This window comes from Strongylocentrotus purpuratus, unplaced genomic scaffold, assembly GCF_000002235.5.
Source record: "Strongylocentrotus purpuratus isolate Spur 01 unplaced genomic scaffold, Spur_5.0 spur5_scaffold_6, whole genome shotgun sequence".
Lineage (NCBI taxonomy): Eukaryota > Metazoa > Echinodermata > Echinoidea > Camarodonta > Strongylocentrotidae > Strongylocentrotus > Strongylocentrotus purpuratus.
In genome coordinates this window covers 54,368,661-54,390,216 of record NW_022145612.1, presented here as the reverse complement: position 1 = coordinate 54,390,216, position 21,556 = coordinate 54,368,661, and the positions used below count along the sequence as shown (strand labels likewise).

The 21,556-nt window shown below is 39.0% G+C and overlaps 1 protein-coding gene across 3 annotated transcripts in view; it reads right to left on the bottom strand.

Moving 5' to 3' along the window:
- Positions 1-21,556, bottom strand: part of LOC576865 (separin) — a 36,004-nt gene that overhangs the window by 10,918 nt on the left and 3,530 nt on the right. For all 3 annotated transcript variants that reach the window (XM_030973529.1, XM_011683824.2, XM_030973531.1), the window contains exons 2-14: positions 20,659-20,747; positions 16,175-17,639; positions 15,667-15,809; positions 14,482-14,684; positions 14,146-14,253; positions 13,591-13,731; positions 12,745-12,880; positions 10,746-11,012; positions 9,666-9,914; positions 8,958-9,288; positions 5,160-5,313; positions 2,191-4,538; positions 1,534-1,738 (exon numbers count right to left, since the gene is read on the bottom strand). In XM_030973529.1, the coding sequence (XP_030829389.1) occupies positions 1,534-1,738; positions 2,191-4,538; positions 5,160-5,313; positions 8,958-9,288; positions 9,666-9,914; positions 10,746-11,012; positions 12,745-12,880; positions 13,591-13,731; positions 14,146-14,253; positions 14,482-14,684; positions 15,667-15,809; positions 16,175-17,639; positions 20,659-20,730 (5,822 nt within the window). In that variant the 5' untranslated portion in view covers positions 20,731-20,747. The remainder of the gene's footprint in view (positions 1-1,533; positions 1,739-2,190; positions 4,539-5,159; positions 5,314-8,957; positions 9,289-9,665; positions 9,915-10,745; positions 11,013-12,744; positions 12,881-13,590; positions 13,732-14,145; positions 14,254-14,481; positions 14,685-15,666; positions 15,810-16,174; positions 17,640-20,658; positions 20,748-21,556) is intronic.

Sequence of the window (21,556 nt, the reverse complement as noted above, 5' to 3'; positions counted from 1 at the left end):
ATTTGAAAACCTCCAAATCTCAACAAATGAACTGGAGAAAGCATGTAGAAGATGGGGTATGAAAATCAATGCAACAAAATGCAAAGTCATGACAGAGGATCAACAAGGTATTTCACTTAAAGGTAAAGACCAGTAATGGTCATGCGATTGCATTGTGAAAGAAACGTTGTGGAATCGATCAGAAAAGGTTGATCATCTAGCATCTAGCATCTGCAAGGTTCTGGAATCATCAAAATGATAAGAAATTTGGCCCATTCTTCGTAAAGTTACAAGCACTATACACAGAAAGATGTATATGGGACTACCCTATCTCTCTCACACGACCATGAGAGAGATAAATTTACCAAATATATGAATTAGTAGGCGGTTTCCCGGCAAATTTGTTATCATCATGTATTAGTCAAAACATATTCTTTCACATGATTGGTAATGAGAGCTTCCATTTCATTTTTTGAAATTGGGGCGTTACCAATACTGGTCTTTACCTTTAACAACACCAACATTGAGAAAGTGGAAAAATTCGTCTTTCTCGGCAGCACAGTTCCATCTATAGAAGAGGACGTGAAGAGACGTACAAGACTTGCTGCTTGGGCATTCGGAAGACTGAAAAGTGCCATCTGGTCCAACCAAGATATTTCTAGGAGACTCAAAGTCAGGATCTACAGAGCACTTATCCTCCCTATTGCCACATATGGAGCAGAATCCTGGACTCTCCGAAAGTCTGATAGAGATAAGCTTGAGGTATTTGAAATGAGGTGTCTCCGGACCATCCTTGGAGTTCACCTAATGGACAAGATAAGGAACGATGCGATCAGGCAGAGACTGAATGTCCCAAGCACCATATGCGAGGAAATAACCAAACGTCGCTTGAAATGGTTTGGCCATGTTTTATGCATGCCGCATCACCGCCTACCATACCAAGCATTCCAAAATGACTTTGATGGACGCAGACCACGGGGACGCCCTCCAAAGAGATGGAAGGACCAGGTTCAATGCGATGTGGGATTATCCACACAAGAGGCAGAGCAACGAGCCCAAGACAGATCAGACTGGAGCATGATTTCTCGAAGGGGAGCAAGGGGACACACCGTCCTATGCACCTAAGTCAAGTCAAGTCATGTATTTATTTCTTGGTTTCTTAATTGTATTTAAATGTATATGAACTGAACTGTACTGCATTTGTCTACAGAAATTTAATCACAATCAATTATGATCACTTGCATGATTTTTATAATATGATTATTGTACTTATCTTCTGTACAATGCAGGGGTTTCCGTTTTTTTATTCATAAAAAAACGAATAAACTTCATTCAACTTCACCACGGCATCCCATACTCTTCATTTTCATTTGGCTATGATTTAAACCGTGGAACACGCGTCCCACACTCTTATTGATTTTAAATTTCACTAATGCCATAAATATTTCTCCCAATACATACAACATCCAAGTAAGTGTTTGGAAAGAGACTGGTACAGTATTTACAAAGATCTTTAGAATTAGTTTTAGGCAGAGACTGCACTGGACCACTCACCGTATTTTCTTGTTAAGACTGGACAGTTTCTGATGCCTGAGTGTCACTGACGAAGCTTGAGCCAGGTAACGGCTGCACTCTTCTGGGTTCCTATCCCCATGGCATAAAGCCAGGAGCTGGCAGATGTGTCGATAGAGTGGGCATGGTGCCAGATGTTTGATCATGTTGTAGGCTTGCTCAAGCTGCTCTTGAATTGACTTCAGATCTATAAAAAAACAAATACTTATTTTACATTAACTTGATCATCCACTATACTTATCATATAGTCCTAATAGTTGCCTGCTCATTTTTGAAAGTTTGTTCCTTCAAAATGGTATAATTTTTTGCAAGAACATAAAACATAACAGATTACAACTTACACACAAAAATGCAATATTAAGATGCACATTCTTTTAAATTATACTTTGGATCTATCTAAGTGATTTGGTAATTAAACTAACAATATATATATACATGTGTATATCGTCGCTGTTTTCACGAGGTGACGGTAGTGAAAAAAAATTGCATTCACTTTGCGTTACGATTTTCCTCACTACCGTCACTTCGTGAAAACAAGGACGATATATCTATATTTTATTCAATTTCAAATATACAAGATGCATTCATTTCGTACATTTTCCTCTTTCCACAAGAAAGCCTGTTGAATATTATCCTTACCTGTACTACATGCATTTTCAGAATCTGCCACTTCAGCACCAGTCTTAGATGATTTCTTTGAACCAGCTCTAGACTTCTTCTCTTCCAAATGTTTGCCACATCCCCTGGGAGCCTCAACATCTTCCCAAACTGAAGTTTTCTTTGTGCCTCTCCCTCTTCGCTTTCCCTTCTTTCCTGTATCCTCGGAATCTGAGCCAGCCCTGGGTATCTCAATGTCATCCAGGTCGTCTTGAGAGTCAACAAAGACCTTTCCAATGCTGAGGTCAAGTTCTGCTGGAGTCTCCAGAAAGCTACTTGAAGATGTGTTCATATCAACCAGAGGGATGGTACATTCTACACTCGATTCTGATCCCTTTGATGAAGACCGAGGGTTAACTTTTTTGGCAGCTTTCAGCTTTTTCTGCATTGCTGCATCTGAAATAGATATCTCCGGCTGGTGTTTGCTAGGACTGATATTTTCAAATGATAACTCTAATCTTGATGGAGATTCCACATCTGATGAGGAAGGAGAATGTGGAAGGGCATCTATTGTAATGTTCTCATTCATACTGTCATCATGCAATATTTTAAGAAGCTCTGGGGGTCCAGGTTCTGGATATCCAGGATCTGGGTCTCCCCTTGTGTTCTCAATGTCACCAGAATCTCCCTTCTTAGCTCTTCCTCTTCTTGTCCTTGGTTTAGTTTCCTTGAGACCTGTATCATTGCTTGTGTCTTTGGCTTTTCTCCCTCGTCCCCTCTTTGGTTTAGCATCCACTGCTTCATCTTTCTTCACAGACTTTGTATCTGAGAACTCTCCAATTACTTCATCTACCATCTTCAGGATTTCAGAGTTGTCATCCACAACAGAGGCCTCATCTACACAGATGTCCTTTTTGCTTGCTCCACGTCCCTTTCCTCTTGACTTCTTTGTTGTTGTCAATGAACTCACAGAATCTTCAGGAGTTGTGAGATCAAAAACTTCCCCTGTTTCTCTTGGCTTCAATGCTGCCTGCTTAGAACAACCCTTCCTACCTCTACCCTTTGCAGGCTTCTTTGGATTACACACCGTTTCTTCCTCAAAGCTGAACACGCCATCTGCGTCATCTGATGGAGTAGTAAGATCAACAACTTCAAGAGTCTTTGAGAATCTACTTGGCTTTTTGGCTATCTTGAATTTCACAGCACCCTTCTTCGTTGTGACTTGCACTGCACTCTTAGCCCTACTTTCACTGGATTTCGGTTTCCCTTTAGCCGGGGCTACTATTTTGTCAGTTTCATCAAAGGTCACATCGCCAAAGAGTCCCAGCTCTTCCGGAAGTACTGCATCTTGCTCTGAACCCCTGGAATCTCTCTTGCGTGTCATCTCTGGCCTGGAAGTGGATGTGTCTAGCATATTCTGGAACAATCGACAAGACAGATTAGTATCCTTCACTGAGGACCTTTGTTTTGCAGTGACAGACATGTTGAGTTGACTAAATTGATGGGCTACATCATTGACTTCATCACTTGCAGAGTCCATGTTCTTCCCTCTGACCAATGTCCATGAAGAATCAAATACACTGTTTCCACTGTTCATTGCTTTCATGTGGATTCCAGCAAGGGCAACATAGTAGTGAAATGATGCTTGAACAACTAGATCAACAGCTATGGATATACTGTTAGACTCACACAGCGCTAGTCCTTCTTGAGCAGAAGACAGTGCTTTGTCAAAACAACCCATTTCCAATTCTACAAGGGCCTGTGTTGACACTACTCTGCACAGGGCTCTATGATGACACGTCCATCGGAGGGAAGATGGTATGTCAAGCATAGACAATTTTAGTTTGAAGACTTGATGCAGACACTCTTTTGACCATTCCAGCAATTCTTTAGCCATTACTAGAGTGGCTTTTGCTGCTTCGTTATCGCAAAGAAGGACATGGTAGCTAGCGAGACCCAAATAGTAACCAGTTTCAAGGTCATGCAGTGAATGGTCAGTGCATTGATTACAGTTGCACCGATTTTGATGATCAACATAGCCTGGTAGCTTGGAAGAGCAAACTGGAGCAGGTCTCAAGCTTGGTGAACTGCTCATGTCCACACTGATACCACCAGCAAGGGTTCTAGAGAATGATAACGGACGACTCTTGATGAAGTCTTCTTCATCACTCTCTTCTGTGTTTGTCACAGCTTTTTGTTGTTTGGTTGTTTTCCTCTTCTGTCTTCCTCCCTTTGTACTTTTCTTTGTCCTTGCATCAGCTAGCTTGGGCTGTGAGGGTTGACTATCCATAGAAACAATTGTTTTTAGTTTAGTCAGGTTGGCTTTGCATTCATCTTCCTGGCCCCATTTGATCTGGACTTCTATCAGCTGCTGCAACAATTTGCCATACCTGAGGGCAAAGATAAGAATAAGAAAAAGATTTAAAGATATGACAAACTTGTAGAGAATTGTTATAAATGTGGGTTCCTCAATACAAAAGAATACTTTACAATTCATCATCTAACACAAATATCCCAAAGGAGTTCACAATAGGTAATATGAGAAGTAAGGTAACCTGCAATAGAGTAGTGACATAAAATTCCAAGACACTAGTGAAATAAGGGCTGCGAGGCTGGATAAAATGGGGTGAAGGTGTCCCATTTATGGTACCCAACGTTATAGTCAGCACACACCTTGATAGTTCACAACACATACTCCAGCAACAACCCCTCTTCAGTAAATATGATACACTAATCAAATTATAAACTTGCGACCCTGGAATTTTAGAGCAAGGGACATCCCCTCCGTGATGTAAAACTGAGCCTCTCTGACACACCCTTGCCAAAAAGAAGCCATGAGCGACTTGAGACAAAACAACACATCTTACCCTAACCTAAATGCTAAGACTAAACTACAACCCTATTGCTATCCTAACCCTAACAATACATCTTTGCCAAAATAAAGCCCAGGGTTATAGTTGAGTTGCACATCTGGCATTACTGGTATACGTAGTTGCTGGAGTCAATCTTACCTCCTAGGTAGCTGGAATTTTTGAGCAAGGGACATCCCCTCTGTGATGTAACATTGAGCCTCTCTGACACACCCTTGCAAAAGGAAGCCATGAGCAACTTCAGAAAGGGAACCAAGCACTGAAGCCAGCACACGCCATCTCAGCGGCTGTTGACCTGTGGAACATGGAGAAAAGTGGGCAATTGTTATCAAAACAGATCCAACAGTCATAACATAGGTATAATATGACAGGATAGAATTCAAACGGGTTTATCGATTTCTTCTAATAAAATGTATTATATCCTGCACCAAAAATGTATTGAGTTTTTGATTGGATAAGAGCTCTCCACGTAAACTGAAACTTTTCAACCATTTTAAGGTTGCTCCAAAAAAGTACTATTTGGCAGCGTTGCTGAGCTGCAGTCTAATTAACTGCGCTGCACTACTGAATTTGTGAAAGTTTTGTTGTAGTTTGATTTTCTGCAAAGAAGGCGGTCTCCACTAATTGGAGATTTGATAAAGTCGAAGAAGAAGATTTGGATGACTGTATCTTTTCTAGTGACAGCAAGAACACAAAGAAACAAATTAAGTATGGAATGTCAGTATTTTGCAAGGAGGTGGAGGCAGATTTTGATGATATTGATGATGAAGGGCTTGATCTGCTTCGGTTTCAGTTCTACGCCGGTGCAAGAACAAGAAAGGGGAACTCTATAGCAAGAAGTCTATGGAAGCAATAAGATTTGCACTACAGAGTCACTTCTTAAACACAAGAGGAGTAGACATTGTAAAGGGTAAGCAACTTTATTCTTTCGAATAAGACTGTTAAGGCTCTTCTCGTGAAACTGAAGCCAGTGGGAAGGCCACTGTGAAGCATCATCCCTCCATTAGTGATGATGATATGGCACGTATCCAAGCCGAAGTCTAAATTTAGACACGGCTGATGGTCTACAAAAGAAAGTCCATCTAGACACAATGATTTATGGAAAATGTGTGTGATATGAAACCAAACGATTTTGGTCTTCATTTGAAAGGTGACAAGGAATTTTACACCCTTACCCGTAGGGATATGCACACTAACCATCAAGATGACCAAAGTCAGGGAGGACAAATGCATGCACTCCCAGGAAACCCAAGTAAAAGTTTCTATACAAAGTCTCACTACGCAATGCGAGCAATTTGACTCCACTATCATGGATCACACAGTGGACAAAGACAGCATTAATCGAAAGCTTCAGTCACTCGAGAAAAAGCTCGATTAAAAAAGCAACATGATAAACAAGCTTCAGTCTACAGTAAATGATCTTGAGCAATATTCCAGTGAGGATGATGGGGTGTGTATGTGAATTCCCCTCTTTGGAAATGGACCCTTGTCACCCTTGCATAAATGACCAAGAACACTACACCAACCACTCCTTGCGAGCAACAAGTTTTACTTTGCTTGATAATGCAGGGCAAGCATCGAGAAATATCATGTCTGTTTCAGGCCACTGTTCCAAAACATCAATCAAAAACCATGTTCGTACTAGAGAGCAAAACAAGCGTGAAATGTCTGAAACTCTCTCTTAAAGTCATCCAGATCTAGACCAACTTTAAACATGCCCTCGAAACTCATTTGTTAAAAGCAGCTTTCCAGTAGATTTAGATTTTCACATTGTTGTTCATTTTTTGTGTGTATTTTTGTGTACTTATAGTTTTTCTACTCCATTGCGCCTCGAACACATTAGTCATGTGGAGTTGGCGCATTACAAATACTCTATATTAGTATTATTAACATCAACAGTGTAAACCTCAAATAATCTAGATGAGAAAGAAAACATTGACAATGACGATGAACCAGACATCTCTGACTTCACAGATAGTCAGCTTCAATGTCTAATCCATAACAGTTCCATTGTCATGGGTGTTTGGTGAAATTTTACAACAAGTAGACCAAAATAATACGTTGAAGGATGTAAATATGTTTGAAACATTGCTCATTAAATGTTTAAGACACTGTAAAATAAGTTAATTGTTGACATTAGAACTTGCTCAAGTTAGAGTTAGATGAATTGAATTCATTGGACAGGCGTCACAGGAGCAAATATAAAGGTGAGTTATTCTGCTTGATTAAACATTTTTTATGTAGGATATAAAACAAATACATCCTGCCTTCTTGCAGTAAGATCTTTCTATTTTTATAGTAATTACATCTTCCCCGACCTTCTAGCACCTTCAATTTTATTTTTTTACTAGCTCTTACATGCTGGTTTCGAGTGTGCATGATTCTCAATCGCCTCCTTCCCCACACTTTCCGGTCCTTTTGGACTTGCCCAGCAGTTTGTTTCTGTAGGTTTAACTTTCCTCCCCTTGTTCATTCTTTTCTTCCCATTAGACGTGTATTTGTCACCCGACTTGCAGCCCAGCAGCAACATGCAACGTCTGCGCCGAATGGACCAAAACTGAAGTCCATCCCGCAAGGGGGGATGGACTTTGGCACATGCAGATCAGCTTGGTCGCCTGATAGGGGCCATGTTGTTTCTCGTCATTCTATCCTACAAACTGACCCTGACGGGCTGACCCCACGTGGCATCTGATGGAAGGGCTCCTTTCCCATGGACGAAACGGAGGGTCAAGACCGCCCTTCTCCCTCCTCTTCCAGAGACATCGGGAAAAAAAGACAGGACTGGCGCTAACAGCTAACTTTAAACAGGAGTTCGACACACCCGCTGCCGAACAACCTTTTCGCACGGCTCCCCGTAAAGTGGGCAACGCCTTCATCATCTCGGAGGGGGATTTCACGGAGTTTCTCGGCCCAGAAACCGGAGTCAACTGAAATTAAGGTCTTATTAAAGTCCATGGCGGATGGAGTCGACCAACTCAGGGATCTCAATGAAACTTGGTATAGCAAGACATCGTGGACGTCGTGGGGGTAGTCATATTTGTCGCACAATCAAAGTGCGGTCATCAAATAGTGACGAAATAAAACCACGAACAGAACAATGCTTCAATAAAGAAAATGTGGTCCATATTCATCTCGAACATAGTGTTACTGATATTGCGTTGCCCACCGTTTTTCTTTGCAATTTAAGATCAATTAATAACAAACTGGATGAACTAGAAATAATACTGAATCAGCATGCAATAGATGTGTGTGCTGTTACTGAAACTTGGCTGACTATAGACCAACCTGAGACTTCCTTCTCCATCGATGGATACTGAGTATTTACCAAATTCTTTAAACTGTCAGAGTTATACTGGAATTTGATGGGCAAACCTATCCAGCAAAATATGGAGCCCTAGACGCAGCTTGAAAAGGCTCTTTTGTAGAGATGAAAAGTGTACCATTTCAGAGCTCGGCCCGGGCACCAAAGTTTGTCTTCTGGAACAGAAGACAGGGTCACAAGTTCTGGGAGTTTTTCATTTGATTCTTTGCGAAAAAAGGGAGCGTGAGGTAACAGACGTACACCCTGTCTTTCCAAACGAATATGCCCCGGATCAGCGGAAAGGGCACTGATGGTGCCACGGCATTGGCCCAAGGCCCTTGCTATTAAAATAGGCTACCACTTTAATGGTCAGGTTCAAGAAAATGCACTAATTTATAGCAGTTTTAAATGATCACCCAATTTGACAAGGTTAGGAAATTGATACAGATAAATATATTAGTATGGAATTGAAATAGCCAATATATCTTTTCAAAAAAATAAAATTCAATGAGGAGGTTTACAAAAATTAGAAATTAAGCAATAAAGAATACTCAGACAGAAAGAGAAGAGAAAAATTACAACTTTGTATAACTATAATATATACAAAACAGTGCAACAACAAATTAATGGGAACCTACCTCCATCTGCAGAGGATGAAGATGTAGCAGACTTATCATTGTCGGACTGGTCTGTGCTGTCACTCATCCCAGTTCCCAAGACGATTTTGGCCACACCCATCCTAATCCTCATGGCCTCAACATGAAGATCAATGGGTATGATCACATCTCCATTGTCGTCCTCGGAGAGGTGTTTGAGTTTGGGGTTTCTTTGAGATGTGGGCAGAGAGAGGTAAGAGGAATGGAGTTCCTTGGCCAGAGCCGAGGTGAGGTAGGTGTGACAGTTACGGTGTCCAGACGCCTGAGACGAATCAGCAAGATATTTAGAGAAGCTCTCTTCAAACTGTTCCACCTGGAAATGAAATTAAGATGGGGAAGAATGAGTGTGGTGGAATGATTTTTTCCCAGTCCTGTAATAAACCTTGCATTTGATCTTTAGAGAGAAGGTCGAGTTCTGATCGAGGTTTGTGAGCTTTCTCTTTCCTTTTATTGCCATGTGGAAGAATATTGTAGTAGATATATCCTATGAAAAATACAGAATATGTTGTAACATTTCAAATTTAAAAAAATCTAGTGTGCAAATTGTGAACAAGTTCTGATGACATGTATTGTGTAACAAAATTCAATCACAACTGACAAAATAAAGCATAGGTCAACTTATATCGGAACATACGTTGGATCACACCTGTATGCAAGGAAGTGCACTGAAAGTGCTCATGCAATACTCACCTGACCGGAATACAGGAGAACACAGCACTTCCCTAGAAGGACTTCAGAAACCAGTGCAGATCTCTTGGCCTCAGAGACATCATTCAGACCCTTCTCTGCCCTATCAATGATGACTGCAGCTTGCTTGTGCAGACCAACGTGAGCTAGAAGTCTGGAGAGGTGTAGGTCAGCCTCTAAGGCTTGGAGTGATGAGGAGGTAGAGTGGGATAGCTTACTCAGCATGCTAAGGACCCAGATTTCTTCAACAGCCTGAAACAAAGAGCAAAAAAGCAAGATAATTAGATAAGATTATATCAAATGGTTGCTGTATCAGCATGGTATGGTGAAAATAAAATCATACTAAACTTTAAGGATTATATTAAAAGAAAAATACAAGACTGTAACTTTTTTTTTTTTTTTTTAGTTTCGATTCATGGCGCTATGCCTGGCAATGTCTCCCAGCTCAGTAATCAGTGTGTTGACTCACCACTAGGAAACTAGAACAACACTAAAATTTGACTGTCATCTTGGTTTGAAAGTAATCTTTCTAATAGATCTCAATATGTAGTTTATAATAATAGTTCCTCAAATTTTTTTCTATAACAAATGGTGTACCACAAGGTACACCACTGGTACCATAGGTACTTTATTGTTTTTAATTCACATTAATGATCTTACACATTCTTCTAAAAACGACATTGTTACTATTATTTGTGACAAGTTTACAAGCACAAATCAGCGCCTTTAACTGCATCTCGATGTTAAATGAAGGTCCTTCCACGCGTGGGTTTTCGGCAGCAAAACAACAACAACAACAAAAAAAATGATTTTTTATTTATTTTTTTTAAAAATTTTTAAAATTTTTTTTTTTTTTTAAATGTCAAAATCGGGGGTGCGGCCTATACGGCGCTGCGGCCTTATCGCTGGCAAATACGGTATATATTTTTATTTTTCTGCTTTTGAGCAATATAATTATACATGTAAATTTACAAGTCAGACATAGAACTGCCTATAATCCTACAGGGTTATTCCTCTCTGGAAAATATATTCTGAAAATTAGATGGCTTGGGGCAATATCAATAAGGAATGTCCAGGTCCTACTTTGCCAGAAGCTGCCATGATGTCTGCAGCCAGCTGTAGACATCGTATGGTGGATGCTGGATCCCGGAAGCAGCTTGGATCGAATGGCTCCACCTGGAGCAGACTGTCCCAGATATCCAGGGAGCTGACCAAGGGAGCCATCTGGGTTGACTCCTGGGTCAGGGTACAGGGTGGTGGTGTCTCTTCGTCTTGGGATGTGTTCACGGAGGATTCCTGGCTGGAGTCCATGTTAAGGTCAGTGGGTGATGAGCAGCTGGTATTGGAATTCTGAAATATCAATCAAAAGAGAGCCAACATTGTCATTTATAACACATAAAGGATTCTTGCTATATTGAGGTAATGTTGCCATCCCACTTCTTTGTATTCTATTCTATTTTGGTCCAGATATAAGGCAGTTTCATTTGTTATAAACATACTCCAGTAAGTAATCTTTGCTCATCCTCACATCTTCTGGTTGTACACCCTGTAAACATGAATACATATGGAAACCAAACCTTCATGGCATCAGCTCCTGCTTTGTGAAATTCTCTACCAACAGCAAATAGGAATAACTTTTAAGAAAGCCCTTAAGACTTTAAAGTAGTGTTTATGTTTTTCTGTATTATGTTTATGTTCTCCAAATCTATAATGTAAAGTGCATGAAAAATCATATTGTAATATTATACAATATACAAATTTAAGGTTGCTATCATTATTATTGTAACCAGGTAATTTTTTTAGTCTGAAGAAGTTTGTTTCATTGAGGTTTCATAACAACATTACACACATGGAATGTTCTTGTTTGTTCATTAGTAACATCACCATAACAGATTAAGAATACAACGCCAAAGAAACCACGAAAAAAGGCTTTCCTGAACTTTCTGGTACGGGACAACCTTCCCACTCATTCTGTGTTTTGCTATCGTTACGAGTTTACTTCATCTATTGCTTTGGAGTTTTGACTTCTAATCATCATGAACCGTCGACGACTTGAATTTGAACCGTAACAACTTCGGCTCTAATTTTCGCTAATTTATTAAGCAAGTTTTACTCTTGAAACCTGCTTATATTGAAGTATTGTGTATAACATCACTCAGCAATTTGATGTGATTTGATGAATTGACGGATTCAAGAATGGAAACCTGAAAAAAGAGCAGAATTAACACTGGAAAAAATAGTACAGAAAACTCAAGCCAAGGTCAGCATGCTGGTGACCACGCGGAAGATCCCTGGTCATCCTTAGCCACCAGTCCGATACACTCAGCTGACCACTCAAGTGCAATGGATATTGACAGCGTGAACGATGACAATAGAAACCAAATCAACCTACAACAAAGAATACAAGAAACGCTGTTGTCCGAGGTTGTAATCTCGACCATCGTGAAAGCCGTTTCAGACACCATCGTGAAGAATGTAACAAACAAGGTGTACAAAGCAATCAACTTTGATATTCAGCAGAAATCTAAGCAAGTGAGTGATCTTGAACAAGAAATCTTCAATCTTGAGAGACCCCTTTCGTCCTTCCAAACGGTTGTTGAGGACCAGGAACAATACAGGAGGAATTGTCTACGGTTTTACGGCATCGCCGAAAAGGAGGGTGAGAACACCGTCGATGTAATCATGAAGTTCGTCCGAGAGAAACTACACATCGACATCCAGCCCCAGGACCTTGACCCATCGCTTAGGCTCCCTGTGGGAAATCCGCAGGCGAAACGACGGCGAGGAAAGCAAACCGATGTCAACTCCGCGAACAACAATGACAACAAACCCGCGCCGAAGCCGATAAATATTGTCAAGTTCGCAAGGTATAACGTACAACATGGCATATTCTTGACAAGGAAAGAACTGAAAGGCACGGAAGTGCTGTTTAAAATTTGTAATTCAACAATATTGCAATAGTAATGATCCATACAAAGATGTAGACCTTTGTTATCTAAATATAAAAAAATCAACAGAAAGCATAATATTTCAACATTATGAATAGAATATTAGACGCCAAATAAATAATTTCTTGACATACCTGTATTGCAGTCTCCAGTTGGCAGAGGTAAAGCCAGAATTTAGCTCGAGCCAAGAGGTCTGAGTGTACACCAAGGTTCTCCTGGGTAAGACCCTCTAGCAGCTCCACAGCCTGGATACAGACCTCTGCTGGGGAACTACATGCATGAAATGGATGATAGTCATCAATGCAGGTCTATTTACAGCACTCATTCATGATGAATGGTAAATTATGTGTCAGTGTAAATCATTATACAGAAAAACTGTACATCACATTCCTACTGATGTTGACCACTGAAAGCTTCTTTTCTACAGCAGTATTTTTCTTGTGCTGAACAAGATGATATATTGACTGTTGTAATGGATATCATCTGATGGAAACCAGTATGAAGCTAACAAATGAGTTAACACCCTTCTGGCTTTTTAGTTTTAGCAGATGATTTATAAAATGGCTTATAAGTCAAGGTATTATACATTAGTTAAAACTCCAATCTCAGAATTACATTTCTGGGGGCGTTTCATAAAGCTGTGCATAAAGTTACGAATGACTTCACAAATGATTTGAATATGAAGAGCCAAATGGGATGCCTAAAGTTTTTCCTGACATTTTAACAAAGTGTGATTGTATATCCCATAATCTCAATTAAATTGTTACCTGAAATACACTTTGCATTAAAATGTTTTGTGTATAATGATAAGCTTAATCTACATCTGCATATTTCAACTTCAAAAGGATTTGAGAATCCCATTCAAAACTTCATATTCAAGTCATTCGTAAAGTCATGCGTAACTTTACGCACAGCTTTATGAAACACCCTTCAGAACTTATTGTTTCCTGTCAGTATTGAAAGGGCAACTCATATCCTACCTTTCACTCTCCAGACCAGAAGAATGGAGAAGTTGTGTTAGCTGGATGAGTACAGACGCTCTCTCCATCTCATAACCTTCATTGGAATACATCCTGATGAGATCCTGGATGGCTGCATACTGCTCAACAGATGTATCATGCCTGCAGAAACAAGTAGGATTAGGAATTAAAGAGTATCCGAAGGTGTACATTGCAAGAAAACTGACTTAACATAGTTCAATTCATTGAATCATACTCGGTATATATCGAAATTAAGTATCCTAAGTATCCTTACCCATGGAGAAATTTGAGACTGATTATTTATTCATTCTCCTTTATGCAAACGGCTCTACTTTATATGTGCACAGCAATGACTTCTAAAAGGAATTCATATGATAGCTTTGTGTTTTGGAATGCAAAGTGGTGGCACAATTACCATTAGAAATATAATAACACAGTAAATTCTAGGTTTTCATAATACTGCTCTATATGCTTATATAAAATTCCAAACCATTGACTTCTATATAAATTATATAAGTTTTTAAAGAGACATAATGAAGAAGCTATATCATGTACCTCTGAGCTCTGTAGACTTTTAGCTCTTCTTCAAGAGCCATAGCAACAATAGACAATTGTTCTGAAGCAAGTTCCTCCTCCATTCCTTCACAAGCATCAAGAAGTGTTCTGATAAAAAAGGGGGAAAATATACATTCTAAACATTCAATATATCTGAAAAATTAAAAGAAGAAACATACATCAAAACAAAATAACCTCAATCCTGTGTGCAAATAAGATAGAAAAAAAAGTTTAGAGAAAATGTAATTTCTGCATTGTTGTCAATTAAAGACATACTTCGACAACACATCAAAAACTTCTTATACTTTCAAAATTTAACCAAAGAGAATATTTTACCTGTTTCTCAGATCTGGATCATCATTAATCTTCAGTGCATCCCTCTTTGCCTTGACCCATTGCTCTGCCCTGCTGCTGATGTCATCAAACACAAGACCTGGAATGACCAATAAGCTGAGAGCAACAGTAGTCATGGCATCATGGTGAAGCTTGGCTCTCCGTTGACAGTCTACCAGCAGCTCATACTTTCTAGCTAGTTGGATCTACCATACAAGATTAGATTTACAAATAGACATATAGCAACTAGAACACTTCAAACAAGTATGTGATTTGTTTGACATATATTAACATGCTTCATGAAACATGAATAGAAAACCATATGTACTGCATCATGGTAAAGATTGTTTGGATTACAAAAGGTTCTCCTTTAACCTTTAACTGACAACTACAATACTTTGAATCCAGTCTACATACTTTACTTGCATTACATAATAAGCTTCCCTGCAAGCTTTAATGTTGTCAAGAATAACCTTTGTTTAAAATGTATGCATAACATTTGAATATGTTAGGAATCCATCTATATTGAACTACAGACATGATAGAAAGGAGTGATGAACCTTTCTTCTTTTGAAAGTATTGTATTACATGACTAAAATATGTCTCTCACTAAAGTTTGAATATATTAGTAAGCCATCTATTGAACTACATACATGAAAGGAATGAGTGAGAAAGAAGGGTCTATTGTCACAGTAACCATCTCCAGGATGTAGGCATGTTATAGAAAGTTATTACAAAGCCATGGCTCAGTCTATGCATTATATCGAGCATGTTATGTATTCAAAGGTGCTTCTTTTACAAGGCAACATACAGTAGCGATGAAGCTCTTACATGTTATTGTTGCCAAATAATTTGTATCTGAGCCTCAAGATCAATGTTGTAAAAAGAGCTGTGCGTATTACATGTACCATCAACAATAAATATTTAATTGCTGTACACATTTTTATAGGAGATATTGTATCCTGCAATTAAACCCACAGGAGATAAGGATTTTTAAATAAATGTTTTGATAATTTGTAAACATGTGTAAACAAATGAATGGATCTGCTTTATATGTAGATACATCTGGAGAGAGAGAGAGAGAGAGAGAGAGGGAGAGAGGGAGAGAGAGGGAGAGAGAGAGAGTTAAAAAGAGTGAGTGAAAGAGAGTGAATGAGTGAAAGAGAGTGAGTGAGTGGAAGAGATTACCTCCTGAACTTTCTGTTCATCAGGTCCTTGTTCAGTACTGCACCAGCACTGAAGCTGCTCACAGGCCAGTCTGACAAGGCTACTTGCAAAGTCATACCACGCTTGCTTGTAGCAGATCAGTCCCAAATTGTATGCATTGCTTCCTGTGATAAGATTAGACAAGAAGAATGTCAATGAAAATGATACCTGTTTGACATATGGTTCACTCAAAGCAATAAGAACTTTTACCAAGAGACAAGTCAAAAGATATTTTGATGACATATTAGGCTAATACAGAATACAGAAAAGCAAGACATAGTATATTTGCATGGTGTAAGTTTATAATGACATTAACTTCATTGTATTTCACACTTGACTTTGTCTTCTTCTTTTTTACAACCTTTGTGATTCAATATCAATATCTCATTCAAATACTACAGAAAAAGGCTTTTATTCCTAAATTCAACCTGACTGTAAAAAAATATGAATTTAATGAATGACTAAACAATACAAATAAATGTGAACTCACCTAAGCAACGGTGTTCATTAACAGAGATGACTCCACCTCCTCCTTTAGAAACATCCTCCATTACTGTTTTGGTTCTCTTGCATATAGTGACTGCCCTGCTTCCAAACTGTTGCTTGACATTCTCTGATTGAAGACCTGGTTTGAGGGCATTGAGTTCTTGCATGGTGAGCGTAGCCATGAAGTTCAGGGTGGTTAGCTGCTTGTTGACCAACCTGGTGGTGAAAGCTGTTACAGACAACCCCCTGTAAACATCAGTAGGGCTTTGAAAGGAAGACAAGACATGCTCCTTGTAGGTCTCCAAGATGTCTAGATTGACTGCAAGTGCCTGGTAAACAGTGCAATGCATGTCAGATGAAGGATGATGCTGACCTTTGTTGATGAGACCCTCCATCTGTTTCCTCAGGAAAGCAAATGCATCCACAATTGGTTGGTAGAGTGGTGATTCCAAATCTCCAATTTCAACACTCTTGGCAATGACATCGCAGGAATGCTGCAACTCATGCCACATATCTCCACTTTCATTTTCAGCTTGCTTTGATTTAGTACATTTTGACTTGCCTTTACTTCCTGGATTCAGTTTTGAGAGGGAAAGGGAAATTCTTATCACATCACAGATTGCACAAACCAATTTAGAGGAAGCTGTTGTAAGTGACTGCATCTTGGTATATCCTGCACCAGCTTGAATTCTTGTTAGAACTTCAGTAGCAGCTTCAGTTCTTTCCGAGAGGAGACAGTACTTTGAATGCTGCAAGCACACTTCAAGCACAGGACCAAGAGTCTTTGCCATATCTGTTACTGATTGTATCTTCTTCAATTTTCTTTCCAACGTTGACAGGAGTCCATTTGCAGTTTCAGCAAAAAACTGACAAAGATGTTCTGAGTTAGAATTGTCTTTGCCGGAATATCGCTCCATCTCCACACCTGCTCTCAATGCAGCATTTGCAATCCAGGCAGTGTCTTGGTTTGTCAGCATCACAAAGGCAAGTGACTTACGCCGTGCACTCAACACCAAGATGTGCCTGGTCCCGGTCTTTGTGGACTTTTCAATCTGGGCACATGCCTTCCAGAGCTGGTTGAAAGCTTGTTTGGCAATGGTGTCAAACTCATTATCCATGCCATCGGCTTTCTCAAACTGTGGCTGAGAGGCGATGAGCTCTGCGTATAGAAAGTCTGCAAAGGACAGAGCATCCATTAGCATCGTCTTGTTGACCAGCTGAAGCACAATGTGGAACAGGACTTTCTCCAGGGAAAGTGGAATGATCTCCATGTGTGATCTGGCAGCACAGATACCCTCATAGCAGGTACGTGCCACATCCATGACAGAGGCCAGGTGTTGGGAGCCAAGTGACAGGGATGTAATGGACTGGACGCACCCTCGAAGCATCTTCAGAGCAGTCACTCCACATTTCTTTATCAAGTCGTTACTGGACTTAGACTTGTGCTTGTGTAGGGGAGCCAGATAGATCTAAAGACAAGAAGAAAGTGAAAAACAAATGAGATGGAACATTTAATACTCATTTATAATATCTAATTTGCTCAAAGTTAAAAAAATTACATGGGATCTTTAAAAGCATTTTCAAAACAATATCATATGGAAAACTACAAGACTTTTCTGGTATTATGCTGTCTGGTATTAACAAGTATTGGAATTCTAATATTTTTAAGTGAAATTTTAATAACTTTGATATCATTTTGTGGGCCAGGACAGAGAGCTGACAGTACAGCTAGACCAACTCACCTGTCCCTCTGAATTTCTACATATTCCCTAATCTTGTATCAAAGAAAATCAATCTTCACAATCACATCTTTTCATTTACTAGTTACTAATACTTACCGACAACCAAAAAATTACTTTTTTTTTACGAGGGCTCTTTTCAGATTTTCCCTTAAAAAAATAGCCCCCCTTAATTATTTTGCGGTGGCTATTTTGGAGCTCAGGGGGGCTTTTTTTTTTTAAGGTTGTATTTTTTAAAAACATGGTTTTACCTACTTAAATTCCAAGCAAAGGCAAATATACATAGTATTGCAGACATATTCAGATACCCATGATTTATTCACTTTGTGTTAAATGTGTGGCTTATACATACATGTAACTAAAACTTGTCAAAAGGAGAGTTGTGTTCAACTGTTCGTTTTTCATATCATAAGAAAATATTATCACTGACACGCAGGCCAAGAATTAATTTTTTTATGGGGTCTACTTTATCCCATTGCATAAAAAAAAAACAAGGGGCTACTTAAAGAAAAGTGGGGGCTACTTTTGAAAAAAGGGGGCTACTTTCTTAAAGCCAAATTGTAAGCTGTAACAATAAGTTGTGTTTTTCCTTAGCCATCATACTTCTAGCAACCAAATTGGAAGGTAATATGTTATTTAGTCTTTTTTTCTGTCCCTAATTGTTAACATGGACAATGCGATCCCATTAAAAAAAATGTAACTTTGTGTAAAATTGTGTTATTTATAACTTAAAACCATTTTATGTGAGTGAATATTTTTACTATTGTCCCACATATCGATGTATTTGTTATACCGAAACATGCAAAATCATGGCCATATTTTTTTTTCACGTATAGACTATTTCTTAAGGCCAAGTCAAAGCTAGTTTCATTTCGTAGACTGAAATTGATGCCATCACTCTCAGGCATCAATGACAATGGGCCTGGCATCGTATATAAATAATATAATTTAATTAAACAGCTGTAAGAAAAATTCAGAGGTATAGGAACATCATTTATATATTTATTTACGTATTTTTTATAACAAAATTCAATTTCTGTCTACGAAACTAGCTTTATACCGATTTTACAGGGAAAAATCCGGCATTGATTTTGCACGTTTCGTTTTAACAAATATAACGGTATGTGGGACAAAAATACTCGCATTTATGGTTTTAAGTTATAAATAACACAATTTTAGGTATTTTAGGTAATGGTATTACATTGTCCATGATAAAAATTCGGGTCAGAAAAAAGACAAACCAAACATATTACGTACCAATTTGGTCGCTAGCAGTTCAGCACTCGTCACTCGCAAATACTTATTTGCTTCATACTAGGAGCGTGCGCGCCCCTAGCGCTGGAGCCAAGCTACTTTCTGTGTTGTGAATGTGTGCGAACTGCGTATGCATGTGCACGATATGTACTCTGTATTTCCATCAGGGGCCTGGCCGCTTAGGAGCTTAAGCGGATACTGCTAGTGCGCTGTGTGTAGATCTAGGTATGACCGCCGATCCGCTTCAACCACAAAACTTTTAAAATGTTGATGGAAATTTCTGGTTTTGGAGTTGGTAGTTGGAACGGAGATTTCACTCAGACACATCAATAAATTGATTTACTAATTCCTAGGGAATATCAATTCATGGCGGGGGCGATTTTTCATTATATATTGATTTTTTTTCACCCTCGTCTTGAATTTTACTGTGGCGATTTCAGAGGTTTAGGGAGCGAATCGCCCGTCGCCACCGTGTATTTTTTTCACCTCTCGCAGCAAAAACTAGAAATTCCTCAAAGAAAACTGGGAAGTCTATTTTTGTATACTTCTATTACTATACAGAGGTTTTCAGAAGAAAGGAATCAAGGGTCTATAACATTAGTTTGAAGGCTAAACCATAGGAATTAAGGTTGTGCATAACCGTGTCATGAGGTACTCGAGTACACTCCCAGGCTTACAGGCGAATACTTTAATACTCGGACGCTATGTTCGCAGGTCCGTCTCCGAAAACTCACGCGATTTTACTTCGAGTTGCAGTTGAAGGCGCAGATTTAGTAATAATAATAATTAATAATTATAGTTGCTTATATAACGCCTAACACTTACTTTATCAATGTAAACAATGCTGTTTTAAAAACCAAAGATGTCAGAATAATTGGTCCCAGTTTCTGAGCGGTGAGTTGACAGTGATTGAGCTGGGAAACATTTTTACCCACGGTACCATGCCGGTGCTCTCCCGGGCACGGGTAAGCGTCGGCCTGGACAGTGCCAGGTGAACGGGCGGGAAAAAAAATGGTGGGCGAGTATTCAAGTACAAAAAATTGTACTCAAGTAGCTGTCAACAGTGCGAGTATTTGAGTACTTGTCGCAGCCTTAAAGGTAAAGACCATGCGATTGCATTGTGAAAGAAACGTTGTGGGATCGATCATAAAAGGTTGATCATCTAGCATCTAGCATCTGCAGGGTTCTGGAATCATCAAAATGATAAGAAATTTGGCCCATTCTTCGTAAAGTTACAAGCACTATACACAAAAAGATGTATATGGGACTACCCTATATCTCTCACAGACCATGAGAGAAACAAATTTACCAAATATATGAATTAGTAGGTGGTTTCCCGGCAAATTTTTTATCATCATGTATTAGTCAAAACATATTCTTTCACATGATTGGTAATGAGAGCTTCCATTTCATTTTTGAAATTGGGGCGTTTCCAATACTGGTCTTTACCTTTAATCATTCTTCCAAAATAGGACTGGTTGGAAACCATACTAACCTTGACATCCGATACAAGAGTGTCCATGGGGGATCCATCTCTCAAGGATTTAAGCAACCTTTCACCATCCATCTTAACTTCTCAAGGATCTGTACATTTGAAAAAATACACATTTAAGCAAGAAGCAGGATTGAGAAATTATTTATAATCACTTTTTTTTTTACAGCAGCCTTTATCATCAAAGATATAAATCTCATTAATCAAGTACAAACATTGTTCAAAAATCAATAAGCATGAATATGAGACACACTTAGATCTATGACGTCAGCTCTATGTCATATTGTACAAGCACTACTGATTACACATTCTTTAGGATGGTCCAACGCAAGCATAATTCTTGTTAGATAAAAAAAGTGATTCGTTCTGAACATTTTGTTAATTGACTACCTCAAAACTTACTTGCCTTCTGCAATAGACCTTTTTTGTAATGCAATCAAATATATACTCAAGTGCCTCAATACTAGAGTACCGTATTTGCCGGCGTAAAGGCCTCAGAATTTTTGGAAGAAAAAATATCAAAAAGTCGGGGTGCGGCCTTTGCGGAGAAAGAGTAAAAAAAAAATTAAAAATCGCAAGTCAAAACCATGAAAGACAGCATGAATTTGTACATATGGGACAACAATGAAAGGTGATGGACATTTCTAGAATAACTCTCTAGAATAACACATGTCTTACCGACTATTAGGCCATGTAAAATTGATTTCATGTTGATCGTCCCCGCCCGCTTCCTTTTTTCCGCCCGCCTCCTTATATTTGATATAACAACACAGAATACTTACCATATGCATCTTTTCCACCTTTTCTTCAAATACGCTGTTCAAATATTCTTGTACAAACATACTAAATAAAGGCAACATTTAATATTCAAAAATAGACAAAAAGAAACCTGTTGAAGAAA